The 20243-nt window shown below is 38.2% G+C and overlaps 2 protein-coding genes across 3 annotated transcripts; one reads left to right on the top strand and one right to left on the bottom strand.

Annotated features, from left to right (window-relative positions):
• LOC146453051 (NEDD8-activating enzyme E1 catalytic subunit-like) lies at positions 1–14972 on the bottom strand. 2 transcript variants are annotated; one of them, XM_085097084.1, is made up of 18 exons: positions 14868–14972; positions 13379–13496; positions 12801–12881; positions 11581–11663; positions 10909–10989; positions 10391–10434; positions 9850–9914; positions 9049–9127; positions 7791–7870; positions 6993–7095; positions 6019–6132; positions 5744–5797; positions 5588–5624; positions 4481–4562; positions 3330–3430; positions 2554–2617; positions 1594–1648; positions 1–561 (listed from the first exon to the last, which is right to left on the bottom strand). In XM_085097084.1, the coding sequence occupies exons 1-18, from the start codon at positions 14897–14899 to the stop codon at positions 464–466; spliced, it is 1371 nt and encodes a 456-aa protein (XP_084953210.1). In that variant the 5' UTR covers positions 14900–14972; the 3' UTR covers positions 1–463. The 2 variants fall into 2 exon arrangements, with proteins under 2 accessions (XP_084953210.1, XP_084953211.1); XM_085097085.1 differs by lacking the exons at positions 13379–13496; positions 14868–14972 and having other exon boundaries at positions 12786–12838.
• Positions 14973–14981: 9 nt separating this feature from the next.
• LOC146453050 (uncharacterized) lies at positions 14982–20144 on the top strand. The gene is made up of 3 exons (XM_085097081.1): positions 14982–15493; positions 16004–16397; positions 17804–20144. Exons 1-3 carry the CDS (start codon positions 15206–15208, stop codon positions 19075–19077), a joined length of 1956 nt encoding a protein of 651 aa, XP_084953207.1. The 5' UTR covers positions 14982–15205; the 3' UTR covers positions 19078–20144.
• The last annotated feature ends 99 nt before the right edge of the window (positions 20145–20243 follow it).

Genomic DNA, 20243 nt, shown 5'->3' with positions numbered 1-20243 from the left:
CAAGAAAAGTGCTCCAAAGGCTTTACTTGAGATTTCTATGGAGGAACAGCCTATGTGTTCCCCTGGTGGGTGGCGGTTTCATTAAGGTCCTTGCAAAGGCAAACTGGCTGTTTGCATGGGAGCTTTCAGCATGCCAAGAAAATATTTTTGTAAAAAATGTATAATTTTTCTATTTTAATTAATAAACAAGCTAAATTCAAAACTGCTTTTTCCTGCATAGGAAAACCAATATTTTAATTTGTTGGTCTTCTGTTCTAAATTTGCCATGGCAAAAGTGGAAAGAAGCACGAGGCACCAGCAATGATATGGCGACCAGGAAGGAAGGTTTAGGATGTGGAAAATAAACAAGAGTCTTCAGCCTTCTTCCCAGTGATTGTTGTATATTTTGGTCATGCATCCATGATAAATGCCCAAAATAATATGGAATCCAACTGTTTCAAACCAGCTGCTCTCAACAACATATTCATTCCATTCCTGATGCGAAGTGTATCTTGCAAATGATTGGTTTAGGAGTTGTAGAATCTGCAACCACAATCTCTTGACCATCAATGAGGCCAATATCTGAAATGTATTAAGTAATGCACGATTTTGAATGTAACTGTACTTAATGCCAGTGCAGTTGTTCAAAACGTGAATAAGCTAAATTAAATCCAGGGTTAGCGTGAACTTTGATTCATGTTGAATTACTAATCAACAGTTTTTTCCAAAAGATTTTTACACTCTTGAGTTTCTTAGATTTTTCTTTATCTTAATCTAATGTCAAGTTAACTTGTAATGAAAACCTCACTTAACCTGTAACCAGGCCCTGAGTAATACAGAGTTCTCCTCAGCAGTTGGCTTTTAGTTTATTAGTTAATAATTAATTATTAATTATTACATTATTAACTAATTAGGAGGGCTCCACTGAAAACTGCCTTGGCGAGTTGGATTCAAATATTATTGTAAGTTATTATTATCATCATTGTTATTATAGTCCTGCTGATAGATGTACTAAGTACACATTGATCAATTCAACTATAACTGTAGCTGTTGACTGTTAGCCCCCCCCCCCCCCCCACCCTGCCACTGCAGGCATGGTTGTAGGACCCCCAGGGGGACTCCCATATAAAAGTGACGGGGGTGATTGCCAGAAATTTTGAAAAGAACCCCTAAAAGGTACGGTAACCATAACTCTGTTTTGTGGGTGTGGTCTGAACAATTTTTTACCCCTAAGAGGTACCAAATCAGTTGACTGACATTTACTTCCTCTTGCATTTGGAAAAGTCTGGAGTTTTGTTCAAAGCTTCAACAAGTACTTAACTGCTAAAATCAAGCTGATAGAAATCTTTGTCAGCTGGTTGAATTTCATCTAAATTTAGTCTTAGCCAAAATTCTCTGTTCTAAGAGTGTGATTTGACTCATAACCTTGAGTCTGGAAAAACAAAATAATGGTTTTGGAAAAAGCCTGGAAAATTCCTTGAATTTTGCATACAAAAATGTGTACAAAAGCTGAAAGCTTAATGAGTACATGTAGTGTGCTCAGAAACCTGGAGCACTGTGGACATGCCTCAGGGATCCAAAGCTAATCAACCACTGCATCTCCCATCCACATACCTTTTAACTTTTTGGGTAAATTTTGTCTTGTTCTTTCCTCTATAGACTTCACAGACTACAAAGGAAAAAAAAAAAATAAAAGATAAATTATTGGAGAGGGTTTATCTTTTATCTACTAGTCAAACTACATTCATTTAGAATAATTTCCTTAGGTTGTAGGTTAACTTGCTATCAAGTGAGTACAAACTATTTCTGCTCTGTAATGCAATACCTTTTCACACGCAGGACTACAAGCCTAGGTAAAAGTTATAGTTGACCTTCCATGCTCTGGACAATACTGACCAACATATAATTTCTCCTTTTAATGAAGTGATAAACCATTTATTACAGGTCATAAGAGTAAATGTACCGCTGGGCTATGAGAAGATGTCTCCTATTTCCTTCGAGTAGAAAGGAAATTGGAGACATCATCTGCATGCAGGTAAAGGGCTGGGTCACACTGGCAATGGAATTGGAAGCAGAGTTGGAATAGGAAGGGAGAGCTCAGTGGAGTAGGAATTGCCATGATCGGAATGTTTCCTTTTTATTATGATTGCGCTTCTGATTCTGTCGCTTAGGATCAAGCGTGAGCTGGTTGATCAGAATTGGAAGCGCAAGCAGAAGAATTAACCAATCACATAGCTCATTCCAAATCACTTTAACACAAGATTTAGAACAGAAAAAATGACAACCTTCTACCATTTTGAACCAAATCAAGCGAGGCTTCCGTTGTATTGATAAGTCAGAAGATTCTTCTGACCTAGTGTGATTCTGATTCTGATTCCACTACTGTCACTAGTGTGAACCAGGCCTAAAGAGTAAAGGAAAAAATCACCAACTGAAAGAAGAAATGTCTTGCAATTTCAACAAATCCTCCTGCCGTGTACCATAAGAATAATTATATTAATATATTTCTAGAATAAATTAATGTGAAGAGTCATACATTTGTACATTGGGGGTCAAACTGTAGAAACATATTACCTGTATATACAGGGTTTTGTTTTTTCCATCAATCATGGTTGTGAGACCAGGTGCTTTCATTTGACTGTTGGGGTACAATGAATAGTGTCCTTGAGTGGTTACATAAAACTTGTTCTGGTTAATAGTAACAACAATAAAATATATTTTGTTAGTTAAGAGACCACTATGTGAATGGCTTGTTTCAGTCATATTTTACAACAAATAGAAATTTTCTAAATAAGCTGATTTTCTCTTCATCAATATGTAAAGCTGTACCATAAAACAATCATAGGGTTATGGAATGGTAAAATCCGAGACTCCCCGAGACAAAGAGACCCTCATTAAAAATCCAAGACCGAGATGACACGATTCAAAAATCTGAGTGCATGACCCCGTGATCTAGAGATCCGAGCACAAGACTTCTACAGCACTCTGTCCCTCTCACTTGAAATCATTTCTTGACAAATCGGAACCGGTTGATTTAGACTTAACTTCCGCTTGGCTTACGACTTCCGGACTCAGATTTCAAAATATGAGATCCCGAGACCTGCTTTATTTTTTATGGGCTCAAGATACCGAGACTCTATTTTGAGACTCTGAGATTTCGAGACTTGCCAAAAAATTTGCCGAGACCCATCATTTTTCAAGGACCATTCTATACCCCGAATCATGCTAGCTATATCCCAGCTATTTCTATCCACCAACAGGCCATCTTTTCACCTGCCTTTTATGAAATATAGTTTGTTTGTTTTTTATGTAGGAGTAGAAATTCACAAAAGAGCAAATTTGCTACTCACTATGTGGGGTTCTCCACCAGAAAGTCGATTACTGATTTTAGTGTAGCATCTTCTGGCAATGTTAGAGCCTGAGGTCGCTGGCTGCAAGCTGCACAGTCTTCCTGTAAAACAAGCAGTGGTTAATGTACCATGTAACCTCTATTCTAGCCCCCTCTCTCCAATTAGCTGCCCCCCTTTCCTCTCCCCTCACAATCTAATTTATTTATTTGCCCCATCTTAATATTTGGGTCATGGTTGTTACAAGAATGGATAAGTTTAACTTAATTGAGTAAACAGCCGGGGCATGAAAAATAAGACCCCTTGGACCCTCATTCAGTCTCAGCCATCTCACATTTTTCTACCACAAATATTTTATTCATCTCATAATAGTATTATTAGGCACTTTTTTTTAATTATCCTCGTAACTATAGGAGTATCAATAAGCATTTTAATATTTACTTAATCACATGCAACAAAAACTCTTACTAGCAACTGACTGTAGTCTGCACGGTATAAATTTGCATAGCCAATACCAACAAGCTGTAATATTATTTTTACATCAATTTCTCACACACTGAATGCCATTTGTCTGCCACACAAGAATGCAGCAGCATTTATTGACAACTCAACAACTCCACAAAGATTACAGACTCACTCACAGACTGGCATGGGGCTGGGAGGGTGGGAAAGCTGTTGTTTCTTATGGCAAGAAAACAAAAACTGAATCAGATGGCCGAATGTGACATCTGATATCCTGACTCATATCCATCCCCCCATTCAGTGTGTGAGAACTTCATTTCTTGCCTCTTTTGCAAGCTCAGCCGGCAAGAAAAACGTGTCTTCAATAATTATAATGTTACTTAAAACAAGATAGCAGATTTATAGATCAACTTCAGATATATATAAGGAACTCCATACTTTCTGTTTGGAATTGAGGCAAATACAATACAAGTCATGTACCTATAGGGATGCTTATGTTCATTTGGAAAGGGCACTTATTGGAATAGGAGCACTACTTAAAATTAAACAACACTTTGGGTCAAGCCATGCATAATTTAAATAATAATATACCCTGAACCTGGGCTAAGAAAAATAAATAATATGTCTTCCCCACTATTGAGCTTCCCCTGCATCACACTAGTAATAGAAAACAAAGAGGAATCTAAAGTTACCTTTTTCTCAGCTTCGAAAGTGTAAGTATACAGTCCATCTGTGTCATTAAACACCATGTAGTTGTTTAATGGATTACAGCAACTGGTCAGGAGAAAAGTCAAAAGGCACCACATTTAACTACTGACAACAATAATTATAACACATTTATAGCACTATTTCTGAATGGTTCAATAGTGCTTTACAGACTTACAATAAAAAAAAATTAAAAATAGATTAACATTTATTAAACAATTAATTAATTGAAAATAAAAGAGCTTATGAAACAGGATGGCTATAACATTTTATTATAACATACAATAATTATATTCATTTGATTTTTGCCAAAACAAAATCAAAGGTGCATGTTAGAGAAAAAACACAAAAAGAAAATTAATGCCCTCAGCATGGATTTAGATCTGTTAACTGTAGCACAATTCTTAACATCATAAGGTAGCAATTTCAGGTTGAACTTTAATTAGTTTGCCAAACAAATTCTTACTTGGATCAGAATGAAGAGGTTATTTAACCGTGACCATGGCCAGGAACAAAGAAACAGGAATTATCAAATCAGGAATGTGTTGCTCCAGAAATTATTCATAACCCTCAGTCTCCCACGGAAGATTTATTGGTTTGGACCTCAATGGTGTGCTTATGCAACAGGAGGACCAAATGCCCAACTGCTTAATTTCACACATTTCGACTGCACTTGCAGTTAGTGTACTAATTGCATTTGATGTTAAGCGATTGCATACTACATGTATTTGTGTCACTTCTTTCTGGATGCTGTGCAATTTCAGGGTTTGGGCGCCATCTTGGATGGGCTGTCATACCAATTCCCTCGATTTCATACAAGAGCTTTGAATCCCCCTGACTAAGTGAAGTCCCGTGGGTTGACTCACTTCAGTCTGGATGCCATGAGATTGAATGCACTTCACTAATACATCATGATTATTACTAGTTTTTATATTCATTTGTATGACCAGAAGATTTGCCAAAATATAAATTAAGTAATGCACTGTTATTAACTACCATGCTGTTCACAAGCAAGAACTTTAACCATCTTCTTTCCCCAGCCATCCTGCTGCAAAAGCTCTTTGACCACTATAATATTAACAGCACACTCTTACCTGGATACTAATTTGAACACCTCCAGTGCACAAGCAGCTGATAATATTAAAGGGAAAAGAGAGTCAGAGCAATAAAACCATGGAAAAATAATGTTACTCAAGGATGAACAAGACTAGGTTATTTCAGAAGCTACTAGGCAAAGAAAATCCCTTTACCTGCAATCACAGCATTGGTGGATGCCACTGCAGGGATTATATGCTTGACAACACCTTAATTAAACAACAACAACAACAAAAATAAAACTCCTTAATTAATACATAATTATCTCTTTTATTTAACTCTGATAGTTTTAAAATAGACTACTGACAATAACATGAAGCTCCAAGGCAGAAGATGCAGTGAACCCAAACACCCAGAGTTTAACGTAGTTCTGTGGCATGCACGAAGAAGTAAGGGTACGTACTACTAAATAGCGATAAAATGATGTTACCTTGGGTCAGCCTATAAGTCACTCCCTGTATGTTAAAACTGTGAGCTCTTTCTTTGGCTTTTTCAAAAATCCACTGAACATGAGCTGGGTCATCTCCATCAACAGCAACACCCTCTGGAAACGCGACAACACACAACAGTATTACGAGCTTGAGAATGTACTAAATAGTATTTAAGGGTCAAACATATTCAACCTTTAATTTTAAGCCTGTTCCCACCTCACTATAACTTTAAAGTGACATGATGACACAGATCTTTGTCCACAATTTATACAGGAGAACCTTTTGTGAGGAAAGGACTGTAGCCCTGCCTGTTGTTAACAGCTAACAAGATGACCCACTACAGAGAGTTTGAAAGTGACCAAAAGACAACAATCAGGGGAGATGTTCTTTAAAGTTAATAAACGGCTGCTTTCCTTGTTCAGCCGGCTTCTTCAAAGCTTACCCCTTTCACCCAAATACCGACCAACATCTCATTTCTCCTTGCAATAAAATTATAACTACTTCATCAAACATGAAGATTTTGCAGTTCCAGAAAAAATCCATACCCACCCCATGGAATGTCATTGGAAATTCTTAGGGGGAGGGGGGTCTTAAAAGCAAAAATTTTAGAAGCAAAGTATGAAGCTAAACTGGAATTTCCTGTGGGGAGGGGGAGTGCAAAACAAAAAATCTACCGTGGGGGGGAGTATGGATATTTTATGGAACTGCACATTGCAAGAATGAAGGAAATGATCACCAAAAGTATTATTTTAATGTTTGATGTTCAAACAAATTCTTCCAAACTATACTGTCTATAAGAAATGAATGGAGACTAGTGGGGAGAAAATGCATTTTGATACTGGGGCTTAGAGGAGGTGCCTGCCTACAGGAGGCATCTGATAAAGATTGACAGTATTCTGATTCGAAGAAGTGCTGGATGCCTTGAAAAAATGCAAAAAGAAATTGTATGGCCATAGATGGCATGAATACCAACCTCCAAAAGGATGTTCTTGAGGCCAAACTAACACTTTTGCATATTCGACACAGTGTTCTGGCAGGCGAGGGGTGTGCGCAATCGTACACAATGGAAAATTAACCTGGGAAAGCAAAACAATATGACACAAAATAAAACTGTTTACTACCACATATTATTTCTATCATTATTAATCTGTACAATTTCAAGTGTAAAGACATTCTCGTTTGATTTACACATGGTCAGATTCAATGTAACATAAGACTGTTTACAGTCCGCTATTCTCCCCTGTGATTGTCAAGATTGTATGCTTTGATTGAACTGCTGCCAGATGTCTTGGTTATCATGATGAGCATGACCTGGGGAGAGTGCCAAAACTACCAAGGGGGCCTGGAGTGGGTGTCCCTGTTTTTCTTGCCCCCCCCCCCTCTCCCCTCCTCCCCCAGGCTAGTCCTCAAGGTAGTTTGCTCTCCCCAGCTAGTTGCTCTCACCATTACAAAGCAAGATGTTGGCAGTTTGATCAAAACATACAATCTTGAGAATCACAAATGAAAATAGGGGACTGTTAATAGTCTAAATGCAACACAAAAATTACAAGAAATAATATTAAAGTGCTATATTTCAAGATTTTATGAAAGATGCTGTATATCTTGCATTTGATATTGCAGGACCACATTTGACAAGTACATGTAAGGGATGTGCACAAAGTTTCAGTTGCAATACTAGATTTGGAATTACAGATGTATATAGGGGTACATATTAAACAATAAGCCACCAAAAACCAACTGACACCAGAAATGTTTGACATTGAACTCTTACTTGTGGGGGATAAAGATCAAGTGTACACTCAACACAGGCTGTTAAACCAGGAATAATAACCCGAGCATTGCCTTTAAAGCCTGAAAAACAGACCATATTAACAAGTTTATGATTAACACTCTTCTACTCTAACTTGAAGTCAACTGTACAGTTTTTTAAGGGGGCTCAGGGGACCTGGGATGGGGTGGGAAGGCAGGGGAAATAAGAAAGAAGATTTCACTACATTGCACAATACAATTTTGCAACAACCAAAAGCACAAACTTTAAAGTGGGAGCTACCAGGGCAGGAGCAGGAACTTAGAGAAAATAATGTTATGGGAAGTGGGTTGTTCAGACCTCCCTGTGCCCCTTCTCCCCTTCCCCCTTCCCCCACTCTCCCACCACATTACGTTCCTTCATTTGACAGCTCTACTTTCCATAGTTCTGAAAACATAACCAAAGTTGCTAAAATAGCCCAATTTCGATATATTAAAATACAGCCTGAAACAATAACATCACTTTGAGGCTCCAGGGAATAAATAATATTGTAGAGTTTACATTGGTTTATTCCCTGGAGCCTCAAAGTGATGTTTATTTAAGAATTGGTTCATGTTTGGCGCGCGTATATCAATTATGGATGCACGAGGGAAGTTTGGAGAGCTCTCCAAACTTCCCAAGTGCATCCAAAACTCGATATATGCACAGGTCAAAGCATGAACCTGAATTCTTTTATAACATAGTGACAGCAAAGTATTGAAAAGTAGTATGCGGAAAACATGTTCTATTTGTGATTGATTACAAAATTAATTTCTCTCAATGCGCTGTACCGAAAAACAAAGGTTTTTATCAGCTGTTTACAAACACGCCACAATGGTATGGTCTGAACGAGAACGTTTCATCTGAAATTGTCCATGAAAATTTGCTTCTTTGAATTAGTTTGTGCAAACTAAAACTAAGCGACGGAAACCCAAGTTTGTCTGCAAGTTGCACACGTCATTTTATGGACGCACGGCCGTGCGTATTTTGAGAAATGTACCATGATGATGCCAATAGGAATTAGATAGGGAAGCACGCACACTATGTTATAATAATAAATTGTTTTAGGCTGAATTTTAATATATCAAAATTGGTCTATTGGATTTGCAATGTACTACATTTCTAGCTTCCAGCAGCATCATATTGATCTGCCCGTATATCATCCACATTTTCTAAAGAATGTGCCATTCATATATACAACACAATGCCAATTAAATGTCAATATTAACTACTTATTTCTTACCTTCTGTGCCACCATCTACCATAGGAATAATACTTGATTGGTCCAATGTGCCATCCTCATCATATTCTAATAAACTAAGCTGAAACAAATTAAAGGAACAATGCCTTCAAGTAAAAAATGTTTGATCAACAGTTCAGGTATTTTGGATCTTTCACCTCTTATGACACCAAAAAGAAATAACTCACAAAAAAAAAAAAGAAAAAGAAATCAAAAAGTTTTCTTATTATGGGGAATTCTGGATTTGCACCATCTTTCAATGTTGTTTCTTTGTTTTTTTGCTTTGTCTCAGGCTTGTGTGAGCGCAATCCTATGTTACACTTATCTTGCTAAGTTCTTATCTACCAGTATGCTGGATCTGGCAGATCTACAGAGGTATCTGTTACCATAAAAAAGTAAACATTATTTTTCCAAAACTGGTCAAGAGACATGCTAGACTAAGTATAGTCAGTGGAGACTGCAATGTCCTTTCATTCAGGAAGACCAGACTTCAAATCCCACAGGGTACAAAAGTTTGCCCTTTCTCCTTTTTTCTCCCTTCCTTTCTTTCTTTCATTTGTTTGCTGTTACTAATAGTGGAAAATCATGAGATATGAAAAAAAAAAAAGTCAGATATGGAAGTTATCTTCAGTTAATAAAGGTGAAAGTTATTTATACAAAAATTCAAACGGTAAAAAAATGACACAGCGAGCAACTTCAACCCAAGGAGTCAATCATTGGCCATTTATTCATACTCTTAATATATTTGCATGCTAAAATAAAAACATATTTTCTTAGTTAAACCATTTTAAAAATTACACCCACCACCATTCCATTGATCCACCTTCTTGCTACAATGGAGTCCAACCCACAAACTATGAGATGAAATCCTACCAAAAACAATAATAAAGAAAAGATATCTATATCTATCCGAGTGCCTTATTTGGATCATATTGCTTTATTTGAGCAGGGATGGCACAGTGGTGAGAGCACTTGCCTCTCACCAATGTAGCCCGGGTTCAATTCCTGGACTCCGCGTCATATGTGGGGGGTTGAGTTTGTTGTTGGTTCTCGTTCCTGCTCAAAGGGTTTTTCTTCGGGTACTCTGGTTCTGTCCACAGGCAGTCAGATGTTCTGAGGGAGGCCATAATTATTATGCTTTTGAATTTATTTTAATTTGTGGATTTTGATTTAATTCATGAAAATCCCTCAACATTGGTCACTAGAAAAAAAAAACATTTTATTTCGTGATCAAACAATAATAAAAAGAAGGAACTCAAGAGAGTTCTCACAGATAAGATTAAATATTGGTGTTGACAGGTTTACAGAATGTGATACATATTAAGTTCTTCTTAATATTACCAACCTTGGTAAAAATCTGCATCATAATCTTGAATCTTCTTAAAATGTCTGTTCCATTATTGTCAAGTAGCTACTTACTTTTGGTAAGTTTGAATCTTAGTAATATATTTATTACATTGTATTGTCCCAAACCTCGTGAAGTTTTTGCTCAGCAAGGCAAACAATATTAATTTTTATAAAGTCTTTTGAGTCCAAAAACAAAAACAAATGAGAATTGGAAATAATTTTGCGACTTACTCGACTTGTAGATGAAGTCAAAGGCTTTCCACTTTTTTTATTATCTAACCTCAAAAATAAAAAAATCAAGAAAATTACTCTCATTATCGTCATCATAATCATCATCATCGTTGTCGTCATCATCAACACCATCATCATAATCACCCTTAAAACAATGGTACTAATCCAAAAGCTGTACATTAATTTCAGCATCAGGCCACCAGGATGTGTCATATTTAATTACAAACTGTGCAAGATTAACGTTAAATGAAAATTGAAAGTCATAGTTAGGAATTCAAAGGATACGGTGTTACATTGCACCCCGCCACTCGCCTGTTGACAAATTCTGCAGCTACTACAGCTTTGGCTCTGCCTATATCTTTTGGTCTGTGAAATGTCAAAACAGATTACAAACATGTTACACTTAATAGCGCAGGTGCAGGTTAGCAGGCATATGTCATCAACTAAGTTTTGATTCATTATTCTTTTCACTGGAAGATAAGGTCAATGGTTTGCAAAATGCCACGGGGAAACCTGGCATCCAGAAGGAAGCAGTAACACACATACTCCAGTTCTTCAAGCTGCAATCATTTTGGTTTCTGTGGTGAGTGTCTTAGAAGTGAAATTATATTGAGCTAGATGCTTAAACTTTTAAATAGATTTTGGATCCAACAGGCAAAGTGAAAAAGTTTGACACAAGTTGTACACCCACAAGAACAACAAGCATTCCTGGAGTTCACTTCTTTTCCCAGTTGTATGATTGAAGACTTGAAGAACAGAAAATAACTTTGAGTATGATTGTAGTGCAGCTGCAAAGTAGCTAGCCCTCTTTACTTTCTTTAAATCAATCAATATTATCAGGGTTCTACAGAACTGTCAGTAGTTACTTCATGCAAACTGACAAACCACAAACAACGGGTAGTTTAATCCGTTGGATCTGGTATAACTTTTGCCCTACCTTACACAAAGTGCACTTACCTAAACAGAAATTGCCTATTTAAATTTGATACATCTATTGTGTCCATATCAATAACATCAATATTCCTGAAACCACAGAGTGCCTAAAAAGAGGATTGAAGTGAAAGTCACATTACATGCACAGTAGACACTTGCTATTTTGAACACAGGCTATTCTGCACCTCTTGCTATTGCATATGTACAACACTTTTGTATGCACTTTAGAACTGTATATAAAACACTATTTATAAGCTAGTTTTAAAGGGAATCTTTTCAGTCTTGATTTAAAAATGTCTAGAAGGCTGTTGTCTATGAAACAAGAGCCTGATAGCCTGGGGTGCTCAAAAAATAATTATTGTTCTAGGCATCCAAACATTTTGCTGACAGAAGCATGCACCTACAATCAAGGACAAAAGGGCTTGGGACAAATGTTACAAAGTATGCTACTAACTGCAAATTTAGTGTGACCTAACTAAAGAAGCAATGTTATCTGTTTATAGTGCATTCCACCCCTCCCCCATACAATGCTGAAGTCCACAAGGCACTTTTCTTACATGGGCTTAACAGTGTAAGTTGGGTGGGGGTCAGGGAACGGCAACCGCTGACCGTGTTTCTGTTGCATGCATACAGAAACATAAATTTGTAAACTTGTCCCAACTCTGTTTGTCGCAACCTTTTTTGTCCTTGATTGTAGTGCATTTCACAGGTTGTGTTCCTAACTTCTCAGCTTTTGACTCCTGTGGTCTAGCTTGATTCTCAATAGCTTGGATGTCTGTCAATGAATTTTTGTTTCCGGAGATTTTCAAGATATCAGCAGTCTACTGTGTTTATCTATTTTCTGATTTAATTTTATAAGGTCCATCATGAGAAGAATGACAAGTTTGAGATGTAGACTACACCTGCTGACACAAAGAGTTGCCAAACCAACACTGACAGCAACTTTTGTAATGGAACAAATGTAGACTGCAAGCAGTCCCTTTCTAAACATTTGAGGGACCAAGCTATAACCAAATGAAATCCCTGAGTCACTAAACAAGCTGAAGTAGAGGCTCCTCTTTGCCTGAATCTTCTGACTTGCTGTTTTCATCTAACAGTGTATATGTTGTTCTTTTAGCTCTACTAATTGATTGTCCAGGAAGGGATTGCTGGCAATCTTCAAACAATGGCAAAGAAACAGTAATTCAATGTGATCACAAACCTCTACGTTCCCTTGAATAAATACTTACTTACTAAATACTTACAAGATCCTTGAGTAGTTCACAACCTAATCCTCCAGCTCCAATTACTAAGATTTTAGCAGTTTCAAGCATAAATTCAAGAACCTTTTCGAGAGAAAACAAACGTAAGACAAAAATTGAATTACCATTCATGACCATAACAATATTGAGGAATTCAGTTTAGAGGCACAGTGGGATACTGGTTTGTGTATCAGGCTAATTTTGATCAGATGGTCCTGAAGGAGATCGAAGGTTCAGTGGTTGAAGGCTAGGTTGGTCTCTGCATTACTGCGTTGTTTCCTGAGACAAGAAACTTTGCTCCACATTGTTTCTCTTCACCCAGGTGTAAATATGGGTAGAGCCAACATAATGATGGGTGTAGCCCAGCGACGGACTTGCATCCCATCCGGCGTGGAGTGGTAAAACTCCTGGCTGCTTTATGCTACAGAAACCAGGTTAAATGCCGTGCCAATAGTACTTGGCTAGTAACCTCTGAGCCAGCCAATCAGCGCGCGTGAAAAACACTATTCACTTGCATGGCCTGTATATAGTAATATTAGCTATACTGTTCAGGTAAATCAGTCAAATATTAGCCAAAGCACCTGAGGTCCTGGTTCAAAGTCCTGATGAGCCAAGGGACCACTTCTCATCAACAGCTTCTGAACATGGCTCCATCTTCCAGACCAATCATGACTATCAGATTTATTTTCTACCAACATCCTATAAATTAAAAATAACATTCAGATTTTCATCATGTACAGTGGAACAAAAATATCAGGTTTAAGGCTACAAAATGAAACTTATTGAGGAAAACCATGGGAACAAGCAAAGTTATACATTGAAACCTGTTGTTTCCACATGATGAAATACATGTATGATCATTACAACCATGTGAAACAGTAATAACTTATTTGATTCATTCATTCATGCATACGTGAAAACATAACTTTTTTATACATTTTGTACAAATTACAATTACCTCAGTTATGCCACCCCCCCCCCAAAAAAAAAAAAAAAAAGAAAAAAGAAAAAGAAAAGCCTGATCTAGATAGGGTCAATGAATAGCTTCACCATAATAAATCAGTCAATTCCAGCTGTGCCCATCCCCCCCCCTCCAGGACAATAGTGGGGCATTTTCCCGCACTGTCCATCCCGGGGGTCGGGCATTAGCCTTCCACCCAATTACCCCGGGGCATTTGACCATCTCACATTTTTACCTTATAACATTTTCGCTTCCTCTAATGACCAATTCATTGGCAAATTCAGTAAGTTTCTTCTAAAATATGTCTAGATAGAATGCAAATGGGATGCTAGAGTTGCAGAATGAGCTATTTGGCACTAAATACGGGAACCAAGACCTAGCTGGGACTAAATTTGGCCTGAATTACCTTAGATTTTATAATTTGCAAGCGGAGAAAGGAAGTAAACAAAACATTTTTGAGCCCCTACCCCATGGCATTTGAACAGCGTTTTGTCCCGGATGTGGAGCATTTGCCAGCTTATTTTCACAATATCCTAATTCCCGGGGGTTGGCCCAAAGGGGGGGGGGGGGGGGGGGATGGGCACAGCTGGAATTGACTGATGCATAACAAATATATTTTTAACAAAAGTGTGAAGTTTTGTTGAGTTCTTCTTCAAATAAATACAAATTTGAAAGTTTGAGATTTTATGATTTTTTACAAAGAAAAGCTACTACTTCTGCCTACAAGCCATTATTTCACATTTCTTTGTAAAAGTTAATTATGAAACTTACTACATGCTAAAACTGACAAAGAGTTTCTTTCAGGGCATGATTTCCACACAGCCCCATAAATTAATTATGAATACATTTTCTGACTCAAGCTCCACTCATTCTTCTATACTCATACTGTGAATAGAACATGAACCCTTCAGCTTTAATTTTGCGGAAGATTTATAAATATTTATTCTAAAAACCGAAGTAAGCTTACAGCTGTCAGACATTTGCGGACTAGTTTTCGGGGCCAGTGAGATGATACAAATTCATCGTTATCACCTCAACTTAATATAGATAGCTAGAATATAGTTTATAAGTGCTATTTATCAAAACATGCTGTAAATAAGGCTACATACGGCGATTCTGAAGAATTTTCCTCCACCTCCATGCTTTCTGAGGGATTTTTTGCAGGACAAGCTATGCAGCCGCGCTCGCTGACACAGCGAGCTAAGCGACCGTGCCTTTCGAAAGGGAAAAACAAAACTTTTCGATGACGAGAGTGACGTTGGAACTAAAAATATTCCTATAAGTTTCGTTTGGTGTGAAAACCAGTAATCTACAGGAATAACTCTGCAAAGTCAGCGCCTCTGGGCCTTTAAGTTTGCACCAGCGACAGAAAAAAGTAAGCTTTTATCAAAAACCGAAGAGTTTGATCTGTCGTGACTTTACACAGCCTTGTTTAGTTCCCGAAACTATGGCTTTCCCAAATCTTCAAGCAATGTTCAAGTTAGCTCAGAGACCAGTTCATACAATTAGCAACAGAAGAGGCGAGCAGTTCGAGCTAAAAGCGGAGGAAAAAGGTGCTCTGTTGTTTGTAAAAGACTGTACAGATATCCATGCCAGCTTGCTCGAGAAAGCTGCAAAGGTTCTTCTTGAGGACTGCAACGACGTGGTTCTGGACGTGAATAACACCTTGCTTTCGGGGTTACTCGAACTCGTATCATGCAAAAAAGTGGTGTTGAATTTACTTGAAGGAGGACAGGTAAGAAAAAGGCAAAAAAAAAAAAAAAAGGCAGAAAAGCAGAATGTTCAACATTTGGAGAGGAGTGGCATTGGAGAGGGGGGCTAGGGTGGATGGGGTTGAAGATTTCGAGGGCGGGGGGGGGGGGGGGGGCTTTGAAGGAGGCAGCAAGAGGGATATTAAAAGGGTCACATTTTAAATATTAATTTTTATTTCCTATCGCTCGGTTCTCTAATGGTCCTCCCAAGCAACATGTACTTCAACCCCCCGCCGGCCCCTCAATCCCTCCTTGGCCCCTCCCACTTATAGGATGGTCAGGTTTGAAGGATCTTTCAGAGTGAACACTGGATGGGGCATAGTAGAGGGGTAACTATACAGAGAGATGTAGTGGAAAAGCCAAATTCACATGGCTCGGCTGTCAAGCTTTAGAGAATTTTATTTGACAATTTTTTTTGTAAAGAATTATATGAAGTGAGATCTGGCAGACATTACAATGGTTTTACCCTTAGAATTATTTTATTTTGTTTTCAGATTCCAACCATTATGGCTGACAGTACCACTGATCTGACCATAAATGTACTACAACATTCACAGTTTGAATCTCTTTATCTTCACCAATCGAGCAACATTGAAGTCTGCATAGTTGGTGAAGATCCTGTCAAACATCCAGTATCTTTCCCAGAGGATGTTCCTGTACACTTTCAGTTTGTGGCTCACTGGGAGAAGGAAGGGGAAACACAGAAGCTTGTCTGTGAGAAAGTTGTGAGAGAAGGCGTATTCCCGACGACAGAGCGGAAGCTGAAAGAAGACCAAGAAAGAACAGCTAGAGACTTGGAGAAGATGGCAACAGCTCTTGTAGACAGCATCAGGATTACACCTAAGGGACAGCAGACAGGGAAACCGAGTGCTGGAATGGATTCATCAGGTACTCACTAGCAGCAAACCAGGACAAGTAAAATTTTCATAATTTCTTGAAAAGTAAATGTACAAAAATGTATTTCAATGCAAATTTTCTTCTTAATATCCAAATCAGTAACTGGAAGTGGCCAGTAATATGGTCATGAAAGAAAATATGATATAAGATAACTTAGCCAAAAAATGATCCATCTAGGAATGAGAAAGGAAATAGTGAAGTTAGAGACATTTTGTGCAGTAATTGTAAAACTGTTCAGTAATTAATTTCTGCACAAAATTTCTGACTGTGTAAAAGGTACAATAACGATACAGGTGAAGTGTATTAATTAACTACATAGCGTATCATTAAAATTATTTTATGCGGGGAATAAAGAGCTGATGCCTTAAAAATCATAAATTTTATTGGCATAATATTAATTTTATTAAAACTGATCTTTCTACAAACAACAAAGGATAGAAAAAAATTTTTTTTTATAATAATTATTGGGGCCATGCTTTACAGACTGAAAACAAAACAATCATCTACCATAAAGCCATGAAGCATTATTGGATGGTGGCTTCAAAATCATTGTATTCATAAATTCTCATTTTCCAAAGAAAAAAAAAACCAGGTTGCATTTCACAGTATTGCAGCTTACAGCTTTAGTGGGTGGGTCCCATTTCTAGATTACTGTGAGGCTGAGATTCAGAAGCAGTGATCTACTTGTCAGAAATAATGTGCCTTCAGTTCCAATTATTGATTCAAGTGATATCTGCCATAATTGCAACACCTTCCCAGGAAAAAAGATCAGGATCTAAAGGGATGTAGGGCTTCAGGGATCTGGGACGAGAAAAGCAGTGTTCCAGGGTTTCAAGACAGAAAGATCAGGGCTCCATCTAGCCAGGGTCAGCATTTTTTTGTCTGGGGCCCAAGTAGAGAAAGGCTTTTGGCTCTACGAAAAATATTGGGGTTCCAGGATCCCTTTGAGACCCTGAAAAATACCAGGTAATATTTGATCCTTAATTTCAAAACAAAAACAAAACAAAACAAAACAAAACTAAAAAATCCTATGCATTGCCCCATCTTTTTAAAATCCAGTTAGCCCACTCAGTTTCATAGCTCACAAAGAAACCTTCAACACTCTCAACAGACTCTTTTATCTGTGCGAGGTATTTACTCTGAATTATTTTACAGTGGAACCCTAGCTGATAACCAGCCACTTTCTTTCTGTTTCCCATCCTTGGAGACTAGATCCAAGGGCCTGTTTTGACTTTCCCTCACCCTGGGTCTCCAAAGATCTCTGACTATTTTCTTGTCTGGAAACCCTTATTGTTCTGACCACTCGTAAATGCGAGCAGATTGTTTTGGCCAGACAGTTGTTGTGTTAACAGGTTTCCACTGCAGGTAGTAATCCAATGTGTTGCTCCATTGTACAGGCTCTGCTCAAGCAAAACCTCCATCAGATAAACCCAGCCATGACACCCCGAAACCAACCCCCACTACAGGAAGGGACCATCACAACATTGAAAAGGAAGACGAGAAAAAAGAGTTTTTTGACGCTGAAGAAGAACTGAAGGAAAAGATCGACCTTCTCGCAAAGTGGGTGAAAGAGAGTAAGCACTGCGTTATGTTTACAGGGGCTGGCATAAGCACAAGCACTGGCATCCCTGATTTCCGCAGTGGAATGAACACTGTGCTCAAAACAGGGCCTGGTGTTTGGGAATTGCAAGCAAAGGGTGTACCTCGGAAACCTGCAGGAGCATCTTTTCTTCCTAACATGTTAAAAGCAATACCCTCCTCTGCTCATATGGCTATAGTAAAACTGCACAAGGAGAGGTTGGTCAAGTTTACTGTGAGTCAAAATGTTGATGGCCTCCACTTACGAAGTGGCATCCCCAGTCATGAGCTTGCAGAACTTCATGGAAATACCAACCTGGAGAAGTGCACCACTTGTGGTGCTGAGTATTTAAGAGATTTTAACGTTCGTACTGCCAGGTGGGTCCATGATCACAAGACTGGTAGATTCTGTGATAACCCCAAGTGTCATGGTCCCTTGGTGGATTCCATCATAAACTTTGGGGAGAGTCTTCCAAGTTATGAACTTGAAGAGTCTGTCAGGCAAGCAGAGAAGTGTGACTTGATCATTGTTCTAGGATCCAGCCTCCGTGTTAATCCAGCTGCTGAAATTCCAGCTATTGTTGCCCGTCGCAAACAGAAGTTGGTAATCTGCAATCTGCAAAAGACCCCGCTCAGTCCTTACTGTTCTCTTGAGATACACAGTCAGATAGATCCAGTTATGAAGGGGCTTTTGGAGAGGCTTGGCTTGGAGATTCCTGTTTTCAAAGTGCAACGTCGTTTTGCTGTTGAAACAAGCCACGATAAGATCATGATCCAAGGCCTTGACCTGGTCAGCGACACACCGTATTCCTTCTTCAAGCATGTGTCCGTGCGTCTGTCGCAGGAAGCCAAAGGGTCAAAGCAATTCATTACTGAGAAAGTCCTTTCCAAAGAACCGCTGGAAATGCCATTTAAGAGCATTCTGGGCATCTCAGAAGATAACCCACTAATTGCAGACATAGAGTTGGGTTTTCAAGGCCATTATGGTGAGCCAAACATGCCGTTCAGTGAGTCTGTGACATGTCCAGGGAAGATCATATTTTCTGCAGAGTATGACCTGTCTACAGGATACTGGTCACTTCAGAAGAACTGAAAGAAACTTTTGGCAAGAATTATTTCATTCTTCAAAACAAAAATAATACAAACATTGTTGTAAATAGTGAAGCCAGATCAAGCATTCCTAGGTCCAAGAATAAAATATCATGTTGTTGTACGAAAATTAAGTACATATAGACAATCCAGATAAAAATATTGTTCAATTGAAAGTAAGTTACATTTAATAATAATTATACAGTTGAACTACCCTTACCATTGGTGTCCGCTTATTGGAAGTTAAAAATGAAGTGTTTGTATGTAGCCGAAAATTTGACCAAGAGTCCACTTATGAGTCAGAGGTGTCTGCCCACGGGAGGTGTCTGTTAGCGGAGGTTTGACTGTAGTTTTCATACCTGTAGGGAAAATTACAATCTCTCAGATAAATGTTACTTTCTGATAGGTTTTATTAAATTGGACAAAAGTGTGAAAATTTTGCCGTAATAAAAACATTCCCGTCCCACAAACTATAGCTGCCAGCTCTTATACACGAGTCACCATCGTGATCAGGCAGTTGAATAATTTCTCTCTTGATCCTTTTTCTTATGACATGTTACTACCTTTGGTCTGTCCACCCAGGTGCACAGGTTGTGCAGTTCCAGAAAAATCCACACCCACCCCATGGAAGGTCATAGGAAATTCTTAGGGGAAGGGGGGAGGGGTCTTAAAAGTCAACATTTTAGAAGCAAAATATGAAACTAAACTGTAATTTCCTGGGTGGGGAAGGTGGTGTAAAACAAAAAAACCTGTGGGGGGAGTATGGATATTTTGTGGAACTGCAAATACTTTGATGTAAAAAGGGCTATATGCAGTCATAACTGTAAAATGATGGTTTTTTATAGCACTTGTATTGTATGCTTGATGATTCTGGTATAGACAGGATGTAAAACCAAGATGTAAGTTTGCAATGGACTTGCATCTCATCCTAGTCTGCTAGGATAGTAGCAATAGTCATAAGCTATGTTAATGTAAAAACATAAGTTACCATTTTAGAATATATTGTTTGTTTTAATTGGAATTTGCGAATTGCAGGAGAAAAAAAAAATACAATGAGGAAGATCCCAGCAATCAGACTCTTTAGTTAGTTTAAGCTTGTTGAAACTCTCTGGCAGTTGAAAAGAACTGACAGAATTGACGAGCTAAATTTACAAGAAATAATGAAATAAA

Source organism: Pavona decussata, unplaced genomic scaffold, assembly GCF_977016875.1.
Source record: "Pavona decussata unplaced genomic scaffold, jaPavDecu1.1 SCAFFOLD_353, whole genome shotgun sequence".
Lineage (NCBI taxonomy): Eukaryota > Metazoa > Cnidaria > Anthozoa > Scleractinia > Agariciidae > Pavona > Pavona decussata.
This window is presented reverse-complemented; position numbering and strand designations above follow the sequence as displayed.